This window comes from Gracilinanus agilis, chromosome 1, assembly GCF_016433145.1.
Source record: "Gracilinanus agilis isolate LMUSP501 chromosome 1, AgileGrace, whole genome shotgun sequence".
NCBI classification, from domain to species: domain Eukaryota; kingdom Metazoa; phylum Chordata; class Mammalia; order Didelphimorphia; family Didelphidae; genus Gracilinanus; species Gracilinanus agilis.
Genome location: NC_058130.1, coordinates 179,485,044 through 179,497,354, shown reverse-complemented (window position 1 = coordinate 179,497,354; position 12,311 = coordinate 179,485,044). Strand labels below are relative to the sequence as shown.

General features: G+C 38.7%; 1 protein-coding gene across 1 annotated transcript in view; it reads left to right on the top strand.

Annotated features, from left to right (window-relative positions):
- Window positions 1–5,691, top strand: part of LITAF (lipopolysaccharide induced TNF factor) — a 37,318-nt gene extending 31,627 nt beyond the window's left edge. Inside the window, exons 3-4 of the mRNA XM_044659052.1 lie at window positions 204–360; window positions 3,909–5,691. Coding sequence (XP_044514987.1) covers window positions 204–360; window positions 3,909–4,017 — 266 coding nt within the window. The 3' untranslated portion in view covers window positions 4,018–5,691. The remainder of the gene's footprint in view (window positions 1–203; window positions 361–3,908) is intronic.
- The last annotated feature ends 6,620 nt before the right edge of the window (window positions 5,692–12,311 follow it).

The following is a 12,311-nucleotide window of genomic DNA, read 5'->3' as shown; positions in this document are numbered from 1 at the left end:
CTCAGCCAAATTTTCTTATCTCCCAATTGGGAATCTCATCCTACAATTTGCCCCACCGCGTTCACAAAGTTGCCGAGAATTAAGTATAGAGGCTTGAGCGAGGAGTGTGACATGCTGTTTTTTAACCGTGACTGGCAAACAAATGAAGCTATGAATGTTAATGATGACCGTTGAAAAAGCATTTCTCTCTCTTTTCTAATCAGTTGCGGTTCAGACTGTGTATGTGCAGCAGCCCGTCTCCTTTTTTGACCGCCCCGTCCAGATGTGCTGTCCTTCGTGTAACAAGATGATAGTGACCAGTCTCTCCTATAATGCAGGCGCCCTAACTTGGCTTTCATGTGGCAGTCTTTGCTTATTGGGGTGAGTCGATAAACTTCTGATGGCTGATCACGGGAAACTGAGGTGCTGGCAAGAGTGACCCAGAGAATCCGGAGATAGCTATAGCTGGGCAAGGAGGATTTTTTTGGCCCTTCTCTGGGGTTCTCTTGGCCACTCTTGCTACATACGTGTATAGCACATTTATTCTTCTTCAGAAATGAAATAACCAGGAAGGTCAGATTTCATAATTTCCTTTGCTCTATGGTAAAGTTAGTCAACGACATGAGTAAAGAAATATTGCGTAGCTTTCTGTTATGCTGAGTGTTATCCTTAGGCAAGGGTTCCTGACTTGGAGATCTCTGAGCTTTAAAAAAACACCAACTACATTTGATATAGGGCTGCTAGGTGTCAGAGTGCAGAGAGGATCAGGTCTGAATTCAAATCCAGCCTTAAACACTTACTAGCTTTGTGGCCCTGGGTGAGTCTCAGTTTCCTCATCTGTCAAATGAGCTGGAAAAGTAAATAGCAGACCACGCCAGTGGTCTTTACCAAGGAAACCCCAAATGGGAGTGCAGATGGGTAGCAGAGTAGATAGAATGTCAGGCTGGAGTCAGGAGGACCTCGGTTCAAATCTGGCCTCAAAACACTTCCTAGCCTCAAACATTCTGGGCAAGTGACTCAATCCCAATTGCTTAGCCTTGGCCACTCTTCTGTCTTAGAACTGATACTAGAATAGAAAGTAAAGGTTTAATTTTTGAAAAATGAATGAAAGAAAACCTCAAATGGTATCACAAAGATGTGGACATGACTGAAAAACCACAACAGCAACATATTTGATATACTGATAACTTTTTCAATATAATTGGTTTCCTTTGTAATTGTGTATTAGATCTTAGCATTTAAAAATTATTCTGTGAAAAAGGGGTCCATAGGTTTTACAAAACTGTCAAGGGGGAACCACACACAAAAAAGCTTACCACCTCCTGCCATAGAGAGGAGTTGTCTGTTTGTTTTTTTTTAAACTTGGAGTTTGGAGAATTTTTTTGTGGCCTGAATGACAGTATTCACTTAAGTATTCAGGGTGTCCCAAAAGTCTTAGTGGGACTCTAAACTATTAAAACTTTTAATGAAAGGGTTTTTTTTGTGTCTGAATCCGATTTCATTGATGTGAGGAATTTCTTTTCACCAGCTCAGATTAGAGATTACTCTATCACTTATTTGTTTTTGGCCATTGGTCCCCCAGGCTGGACTTGAACTGAAGGCTGCTGACCCTGAGGTCAGCTTGTTATCTACTATGTCACACTGCCTTTTACATAATGGAAGGTTTGGGACACAGCTTTATATTAAAAATACTTTGATATTAATTTCTTCAAAATGTCTTACTCCATTATGAATTCAGGTTTTTTTCTCTCTTGTCAGTTTATATGGATAGATAAAACCTATCTGACCTCAGAGTAGTGTGTTTAAAGATAAAGGTAGCACAGTGGACAGAGTGCCAGGCCTGGAGTCAGGAGGACCTGGGCTCAAATCTGGCCTCAGACACGACCTAACTGTATGACCCTGGGCAAGTCACTTAACCCCAGTTGCCTAGCCCTTATTGCTCTTCTGTTTTAGTACTGATACTAATACAGAAGGTGAGGATTAAAAAACAACAACAACAAAAAAAAACCAAGACACTCATTACTGGTTTGTGAGAATATTTTGAAAAATTTTTTTTTCTCTTACTCCCAAAGCAGGTAAAAGTAACATTTGAGTGATGTTGGGCCATTGATAGGTTTAGTTTCCTCATGTTTCAGTTTTCCTTTCTGCAGTCTTACGCCTTTCTTTCAAAAAGCCCTAAACAACCTCATATGTGCCGATTTAGAAAACTCATATAGTTTTCTTTACTCTTTATGAGCCAAGTAAAGGATATGAACAGTATCTCTTCATCCACATGTAAGGGAGACACAGTAACGTGCTTAATGTCTCTGTTTCTCTTTCAGTCTCTGTCAAAAGCTGTCTGTCTGTCTGTCTCTCACACACACACACATGCACACTACTGAGAGCACATTTCCTGGCCCCTGACCAGTATTCCTTCCACCCACTCACACTATACTGTTGATTACATGTTTTGAATTCCTTAGGAAGAAAATGCTAAACATCCTTTTTGAGCCTCAGCATCAAAGGCTGTTTTTATCTCAGAAAGTAGGAAAATGTAAAACAATGGACCCACATATTCAGTTTTAACCTTGAAGAGTTTATTAGCCAAATTATCCCCTTAAGAAAATTAATCAAGATACATGAAAACTAAACTTAATTAAGAGAGATTTGTTTTGGTCAGATTCTTTTTAGATAATTGCAGGAAATCAGAACTCTACTTCCTAATCAATATTTACTATAGTGGATATAATAGTTTATATTTATAACTTCTTAGAGTTACACAGGGTTTTCCTATTATATTCTCCTTAAATCTCATGACAGTCATTTTGGGTAGGGAGTACAAGTATTCTTTTTAAACTTTTACCTTCTGTTTTAGAATTGATACACATATTGGTTCCAAGGTGGAAGAAATAGTAAGGGCTGGAAACTCAAGATTAAGTGACTTGCCCAGGGTCACACAGCTAGGAAGTGTCTGAGGCCAGATTTGAACCCAGATTCTCTTGGCTCCAGGCCTGACTATCCACTGTGTCACCCAGCTGCCCCAGAGCACAATGTTTTAAAATGCATAAATATATACGAATGGGGCCATGAAGTGAGCAGAACCGGGAGAACAATGTATGTAGTATCAGAAATATTTGATCAACTGTGAAAGGACTAAACCATTGTCAGCAAAGCACATTTCCAAGATGACCACAAGGAGCTCAGGAGGAAAATGCTGTCCACAGCCAAAGAGGGAAGCGTTGGAGTCTGATTGCAGAGCAAACATGCTGTCTTCCGCTTTTCTTTCCTTCCTGAGCTTTTTATCCTATGTGTGATATGTGTCTTCTCTCACACCATGAGCAACGTGGAAATACGTATTACAGGAAAGCACTGCTATCACCTATATCAGACCATTTACTGCCTCGCAGTAGGGAGAGAAAGAGAAAAATCTAAACCCTAAAATGTCAGAAAACAGTTGTCAGGGGCCAGCGAGGCGGCTCAGTGGATTGAGAGCCAGGCCCAGAGAGGAGTCCTGGGTTCAAATATAGCCTCAGGTACTTCCTAGTTGTGTGACCCTGAACAAGTCACTTAACCCCCATTACCTGGCCCTTACCACTCTTTTCTGCTTTGGAACCAATACACAATATTGATTCCAAGACGGAAGGTGAGAGTTTTTTAAAAAATTGTCAAAAATTATTTCTACACGTAACAGAAAAATTTAAATAACTAAGAAACTAAAACTAAAAAACAAAAGAATGACCTTCTCAAGGGGTCAGCAGGGTTCACTAGATGCAAAAGTGATCTGAAAGAAGCAGGGTTAATAGATGTTTTGTAGATGATGCTCTTCTGGGGTTCTGCAGAGAAGCTGCGATAGAGGCAGCCTCTGGGATTTGTAGTTTTATGTCTGAGACAGCCTGGAGGAGGACTCTCCTGGGGTTGGTGAATCAAGACCTTGTTTGCTTCTCTTCCAGATGTATAGCCGGCTGCTGCTTCATTCCCTTCTGTGTGGACGCCCTTCAGGATGTCGATCACTATTGCCCAAATTGCAAAGCTCTTCTTGGTACCTATAAACGTTTGTAGGGCCGAGGCAAGGGTGATCAGTCTGCCTAAAAAGTTTGATGATGGCTTTTCAAGTCCTTCAGAAGCTTCACCACATCCACAGCTGATGATGGTCCGCTCTTTGGTGGTCTGCTCTGATTTTTTCCAGTTGGTCCATTGAGAGGAAAACCAATCGACCAAACCCAAACCGACCCAAACCCCCAACAACCTCTGAACCGATGAACGTAGTGCGTGGAGGACTTGAAAGGACATACAGAGACATTGGTTTGGGTGTAGGATGCCAATGTATGAACCAAATCATTCCTGTCTTTGACTGATTGCTGGCTTATTTAAGATTGATTTTTGATTGGCAGACCCCTTCTGCCTCTTCTGTTAGCACCTTTGTTGATGGTCTTGACGCAGAAGTCCTGGGTTGCCTTGGTTTTGAGGCTGAAGTGGCCAGAAAGAGACTGAACCAATCCATAGTGCCTACAGTTTGTCCCTCCCTGGGGCAGAATCTTGGTTTAGAGACCTTAGGAGATGCTACGCTCAGATACTATTCAATTAGGGACTTTTTATGAGCACAAAAATACACTTTAACTTTTTTATTGTTTTTTTTTTTTTAAAGGAGGGATAACCTAATAATTCTTAACACAAGGTGCTTGCTAGTAGATACATTTCCATGAGTTTGTGAGAGCTTGTCAGAATTAGAATTCTTTATTATTCCCTACTTCCTCAGCTATAGTCAAGTAGCCAGAGCTTTAGCATGTGAAGTGAATGGGTCCCTCTGATCCATGAATTTCTTAGCAATTAAGTTGTTTTGTTTTTTTTTTAATTTTTAAAGAAACTTACTTTTGGATTGACTTATCCCTATAAGTGACTTCAAAGGAAATGTTTATCAGCCCATCTTGATTAATTCTATGAATGACATCATTCTTACATATGCCAGTGTTGTATCCCTTTTTATTAAAAACAAATACACAAATCAGAAACACAAAACCACGGCCTTTCATTTGGCTCTCTGCAACTGTCAACAACTTCTGCAGTAATAATTTTAAAAAATTAAAAACTTTTGGATTCTGAGGTTATTTTTTGATAACATGTGAAAATATGGCTTTGATTTGTAGCTATATCATATTTTAGGAACCTCTTTACAAGGAAACCTTGGGAACCCGATCTACTTCAGAGAAATCTAGACTTTACTCTTATTTTCACTCATTAAATTAGTTCCAACAAATTGCAAGATGTGATTGTTAAGACTCAGTTATCCAACTGATAGCCCTCTCACCTAAGAAATGTATTGTGTTTAAAATCAGCACACAGTAGTACTCTGGTTTCAAGATTCCCTTACTCAGTATTCAGCAAAAGCAAAGGAAATATCTGGATGATATCTGCCTAAAAATCAGCCCTGAAATGTTGGATGAAAGCTATCCATCCAGCTAAAATTTATAATAGTTATACTAATGATTAGGATGGCTTATTTTCTTCAAGTGTGGGCGAAACCCCATCTTGCTTCCAAAGTAATGTTGAAATGTATACAGCTTTCTTGGAGTACTTTAGCTTTTATTTACAGTACTTTGGCCTTTTATTAAGCTTTTGATTTACTTGGTGAGCATTTTATAAAAGGCTCCTTGTGGGTTTAGGAAAGGTTTCATATTATGTTGCAGCTGTTGCTTCCAGTTCATTCTCATTCTCTCTCTCTCTCTCTCTCTCTCTCTGTCCTCTCTCTTCCTCTTCCCTCTGTCTGTCTGTCCTCCCTCTCCTCCTCCCCCCCCCAACCCTTCATTAGCCACATGGTAGTAAGAATATATTTAATGAAAAGTCCAGATTAACCTAATCTCCAGAAAATATACTCTTAAAGTCAAGATAAATGATAATGAGATGCACAAACTCAATGAATCAAATCTAGTTAGAGGTTATTTGAACCTGCATTTTATCTCAACGGCAGAAAAACAGACCAGAGTTTTTACATTATAAACAAAATGTACAGAAAAGCATGCTTATGCTTCCATCAAAAAAATGGTTTATTCAATAATCTGCTGGGACCTTTGTTGGTGCTAGGAGGAAGCTAGAATATCTATTAGATATATCTGTACATTGCTAATCATTTATTTGCTTTTACCTACAAATAAGAAGTATACAGCTGTGTGGAAGGGTTTGGAAAAATAAAGAGCATCATCTTGATGTAGCTTATGTTGTCATTGAAACATTTATAATTTATGATCTTAAAAAATCATTGCTTACTAATACCAGGTGTATTTAGTATTTTTCCTTTGTTGTATAGAACTCAAGATGGTTTGTTTCTAGCTGTTTTGTTCAAATGGTATGCAAAATGGTCTCAGGCTATTGTTGAAATTAATATATGCAAATTCTGTAATGCAGGCACTTTGCATTGTGGCAAAATGTTTAATGTTTGTAATTAAAAAATAAAATCAGGCAAAATTTTTAGGACATTCCATTATCTTGTGCAAAGTTCATGTTTATTAATTTTTCATATGTTTATTTGAAAGTGCTTGGAGGGAGGTAATTTGCAACCAATGAATTTAACCATATAAATAGTTTTAAATCTACTTGTACCCTAATAGTCCCCTAAAGAAGAATTTTAATTCTTTTCAGGTCAGAAGTACCAGTGTGCCTATGCAAAATCGCATAGTTGTGTTTAAAAATTTTTTATTGTATAGGTATCTATTTGCATCTCCCTCATTTTCCTTGGAGAGTATTCCATTTTTATTGCAACCATTTTGCAATATTATATCCTTGCAGTCCATGGCATTTGCCAGTGGAAAATCAGTTCCGTGGCAGCATGAACCTTTTGAACTAGCATCCTTAACACACACACACTTTTCAGTTTGTCACTGAGCCATTTAGCAAAGCTATTTTCTGTAGTCTTCTTTTCAAGGAGAGCTTGCTGCTTAAAGGGTTAAAATTCAGTTAAAAAAAAAAAAGGCACAATTCAGTAGACTGAAATCTCCTTTACTGCTTGCATATTACAAAGGTATCTCAACATGTTCATTTTATTTACAAAGACATTTGTATTTTGAATTTCTTTTAAAGTTATCTCCCTTTGTTGTATTACTAGAAATGTCTAAAAATAGTCACCTCTGGTTGAGTCACATCTAAGGTTTATATTGAAAAGAGAACAAGAATATCACCAAAATTTTTTTCAAATAATGTTATTAGAGAAAAACGTTCAAAACTTTTGGCGAGTTTAAAAATGTCACCAAGATATTGGTATGTTGTTCTTGCTTTTATTCATTCATCTAACTCCTTTATGTCCTTAGAGGAAGATGTTTGCTCATTTACTATGTTTTTGTAAAACTCTTAGAAAAATGGTTCTCATATTTTGCGAACCCCTTATTAAACACTTAGTCTGTACCAGAAGTGGTTCAGAGCATGCCCGAAGTATGGATCCTTTCTCACAAAAGCACTAAGATGGGAATAAAGAGAACATCTTATTTTTGGAACTCCTTGTGCTGACATTGAAAACTGCCTTTTTCATAAATGTGCGCTGATCCTGCCTCATGGATTTCTGTGTGTCTTAAGTAGCTGATTATATTCCCCAGGTGTTCTACTAACCTATGTTCTTCTTTCAGATGGAGATTATAAAATGCCTACAAATAATTTAGGGAGTCCTTGATTTTTTTTCCTCTAAGGGATAAAATAAATTAATTTTTATGATTAGAATTCATGGCAAGATTCAGTGTTGGCTGAGTCTGTATTATGTAATTGCACCGTTCTTTTATGATTTCACTTGTTTCTTCCACTTATCCACTCCAGAACATTCATTTTTATGGTTCATCATTGCTCACTGAACAAAGTCCAACTTCCTTAATGGGATTTCAGTTTACATTCTAGCTCCGACTCACTTTTATGCCTCACACTAATCTTCATATGCCCTTTGATCCAGCCAATCTGGTTCCCTAATTTTACACCTTCTGTATATCCTGGGGTTTCCTGCCTCCAGGCCTTTTTTTCATCCAGTACCTTTTCCTTGGAATAGCTTCCCTCTTCCCTTATCTGTTAGTTGACCTGTTCCCTGTCTTTTATCTGAATAATTTTCTCTTCCCTGTAAACTTTCATGACTCTTTCTTGGCCAGAAAGGATTCTTCTAGAGTCTTTAGTTACATAAAAGCTTTACTTCTTCACTAGATTGTAAATTCTTTGAGGGCAAGGACCTTGCTCTCAGCTAGGTGCAGTGGGGATACTAAAATCAGGAAGTTCAAAATGGGGCTTAGTCTCTTACTGTGTGGTCCTGGGCAAGTCATTTAACTTTCTGCTGCTTCAGTTTTCTCATCTGTCAAATGGGTAATAGCACCTACCTTCTGGGATTGTTGTAAAGATGAAATGAGATAATATTTATAAAGCACTTGGCAAAACTTAAAGTGCTGTACAATGCTCTTCCTTTTCATTATAATTCTATTTTAAGTATGTAATATATATATTGTATAAGTATATATTTATAGATATTTTCTTTATTATCATTATTATCCTTTGTATCTCTCCTCAGTCCCTAGCTTAGCACAGTCATTTCCTGAATGTAGCTGATGATAATTAAGCATTTGTTGGGACTGAGATGACATAGAGTGCAAACACTTAAATAATGTCATCTCTCCCATCCCAGCTGAGTTTCTTAAATTCAGTTGGTTGCTTTTTCATGTTATGCTGGGAAAGAAGTTATCAAGAATGACTTGGTTTCTAATAAGTGGTTATATTTCTACAGCTCTGGACCCAGATACACACCTGTGTTCTGTACAAGTGTTTGGCCATCTGCATTTGAAACAAACTCCTTGATGGTTGTCCAAAAAGGGTGGCAAACGTGCCAAGGAGATTTATTATTAGTCCTCTCCCCATTGTCTGTGGGGTTGTAAGTCTGTTCCTTCCAGCTCTAAATCTATGGTATTAACAAAATATGTGTCTCAGGTATGAAAATTTTTTAAAAAATGCAATCTACTTTAGCATTTTCATCCTCTGGTATTTAGGGTGTAAGTGTGTGCTTTTTGTTTAGATCCAGGATCATGGTAGGAGACATTGTTGACTTTGACTCAAGACCTTCAACAAGGGCTTTTGGTAAGAAGAAACACTAAAAAATAAATAAATAAAAAGATTCCTGTCATAGCTTTGCAGATATAGAGTGTGAAGGAATTTAGGGATCATTGAACCCCTACTCCCTTATTTTTATAGATGAGAAAAATGATAGGTTCATCAATTGTTTTTAACAATTGAAACCTTTTTTTTTTTAATTAAAAAAATTTTAACCCTTACCTTCCATCTTAGAATCAATACTGTGTATTGGTTCTAAGGCAGAAGAGTGGTAAGGGTTAGGCAATGGGGGTCAAGTGACTTGCCCAGGGTCACACAGCTAGGAAGTATCTAAGGCCAGGTTTGAACCCAGAACTTCCTGTCTCTGTTCCTGGCTCTCAATCCACTGAGTCACCTAGCTGTCCCCAACAATTGAAATTCTTGAGAGGCATTATTCCTTAATTTTTAAGTTAGTTTGTTAAATGGCCACTGAAGAAAATCTAAACTAGCCAGTAGATTCCCTCCATAATTCTGACACATGCCAAGGAGCACGAGCAGGACAAAAGAGGTGGAGAACTTCTGGCCCAAGTCTCAGGTTCTTGTGACTTTTCCCCTGGACATCCAAAGACATTTCTGATTGGTAGACAGTCACTGAGGAGGTGGGCTCAGAGACCTCAATCCTTCCCTCATTAATTCATCACAAGAAGAGAAGGGTCTTAAGGATGCTCCCTACCACATGGCTCAGTCAAAATGACAGCCTAGAGCAGTGATGGGCAAACTACAGCCTGTGGCCCAGATGCTGAAATGTTCTAGCCTGCCATGGACATTATTCCTAATCTGATTAATACAATGGGTAGGATACAATACAATGAAACTTCGAACGAGTTGCCTTAGAAACAGACTGGTAGATGAGCATTTCCTTTCCTTTGGCCCCCTCTTTAAAAAGTTCGCCCATCACTGGCCTAGGATATGGTGGATAGAACTTGCTGACTTAATTTGGTTTTTCAGTGGGCCTGACCTAAATTATGTATAATCCTCAACAAAGACCTCAACAAAAGGGAGCACCTAACCCAGTTTCATAGCTTGTGGGAGAGAAGCTTTTCAGTCTTAAAGTCAAACTTTTTGGGGGGCCAATAGGGAATTTATTTCACAAAAAAAAAAATCCCATTTCAGTATTAATTTTTCACATGCTCCACTAACCATCCCCACTTCTGGACCTGTGTTGTCTTCCCCTATTAGAATATAAACTCAAGGACAGGAACTGGCTCTTTGGTATTGGCATCCTTTGTATCCCTAGCACTTTGCCCAGTGCCAAGCACCTAGTAAGTTTTATCAATGCCTTATTATTCGTTGAGAATGTGCCCCAGAAATGCTAAACAACTTGCCCAAGGTCATATAAGCAGCAGGTAACAGATTTTGAATGGAGGTTCTTCATTGTTTTGGGAGTCCTGATTTTCTGTGTGTACAGAAAACCAAAATGGCGGGAGAGATTTTTTTTTTTTTTTTTTTTGTCCAGTTCAAAGGATTCCATTGGCCTCAGAGTGGGGTTGACTTGTTGGCAGGGGGCCTTTGTTAAAGCCATGGAGAAATTAGCTGTCTTGGTCTAAATCAGGAATTATTAGCCTGAGGTCTGCAACTTTGTTAGAAATCTTTAGATAACCTTCCATGTAGTTAGTTCCCTTTCTAATCCTATGGATTTTATTTTGCATTTCAAAGCATTCTGAGAAGGGGTCCATAGGTTACTCCAGACTGTCAAAGGGCTCTGTGACCAAAAAAAAAAAGGGTTAAGAACCATAAGTTGAGGGCTTGGGAAGGTCAGGGATGAGACTTTAGTAGGGTCTCTGGGAAAAGGATCTCGTGGAGAGGACATAGCTCACATTCAGCTCAACCATGGACCAAGTGCTAGTCCTATTCCCAGCTTTAGGCGATAACCTGCAGACCTGGAGAAGCTATAATGGTTCTTGGCCTCTACCTAATACCACCGTGGAGTGTTTCAGATTAGATTCAAATATATTTGTATAAAACGATCAATTTTTATGACCAACATTATTGATGGCCAAAATTGAAATGCTAGAAAAAGTTTTGACACGCTGGGAAAGGGCAAAATTTCTTGTTTTTGTTTTCATGGTTGAGCATGGAGTACAGCATACAATACATATTGTGGCAATAAGTTATAGAGCTGTAGCTTCCAGAAGGAAGGAAACAAGTATTTACTAACAACCTACTATGTACATGCCAGGCAATGCGCTTGCTAAGTGCTTTGCAAATAGGATCTTTTCTGATCCTCAGAATAAAGTTGGGAGGGACATGCTAACATTATTCCTATTTCTCTGTTGAAGAAATGAGGCAAATAGAACTTTTGCCTCAAGCAACAGCTATTAAATGTCTGGTGCTGGTTTGAATTCAGGTCTTCCTGATTGCAGATGCAGCACTATCCATTGTGCTACCTAGATACCAGCAGATTCATAATTCATCATGCTATTAAAATATAACCTATTATTGATTGTTCTTCTTACTTGAAGAGGACCAAAATGAGGTCACAGGTGATATTTTTTGACTCATTTACATTGGATTTAAGTAAGGCAGAGTTGCAGAGTCATAGACCTCACGCCCTTCCAGTGGCAAGACAAGTCAAGACAACTGGTGATGGCTCAGGATGAAACTGATGGCCTTGGCTTCTTTGATATCTAATGGAGCTCTAAGCACTCCACAGCCCTGCTTCAGTTGCCCTCATTGGTGATTGTGACAAATAATTCTCAAGCATCCCTTCCTTGGAAGGAAGTCTTCACATGCCCTGGGTAGGATTCCCCACCCCCCTGCCCTCCCACAAAGTTTGCCAGCAGTTTTGAGGCCTGTCACTTATCCTCAATCCATTATACCACTGGATCCAAAGAAGATTTTAATGCTCTAGCTATAATCAATTCTATTTTTTCATAGTTTCAAATGTTTCTGAGAAATGAAGTGAGAAAGATTTTAAGGCTTAAACCTCCCTTCCTGAGCCCTTCCCCTCCTTGAGTTCTGGGCTTGGTTGCATCCATTTAATTTCTTCTATAGTAAGAGCTTTGTTCTTTTCCTCTTTGTGTTGTTTCCATCTTACTATAAGTATCTTTTGTTGTTGTTGTATTTTTTTATTTTTTTTAAACCCTTAACTTCTGTGTATTGACTTATAGGTGGAAGATTGGTAAGGGTAGGCAATGGGGGTCAAGTGACTTGCCCAGGGTCACACAGCTGGGAAGTGTCTGAGGCCGGATTTGAACCTAGGACCTCCTGTCTCTAGGCCTGGCTCTCAATCCACTGAGCTACCCAGCTGCCCCCTT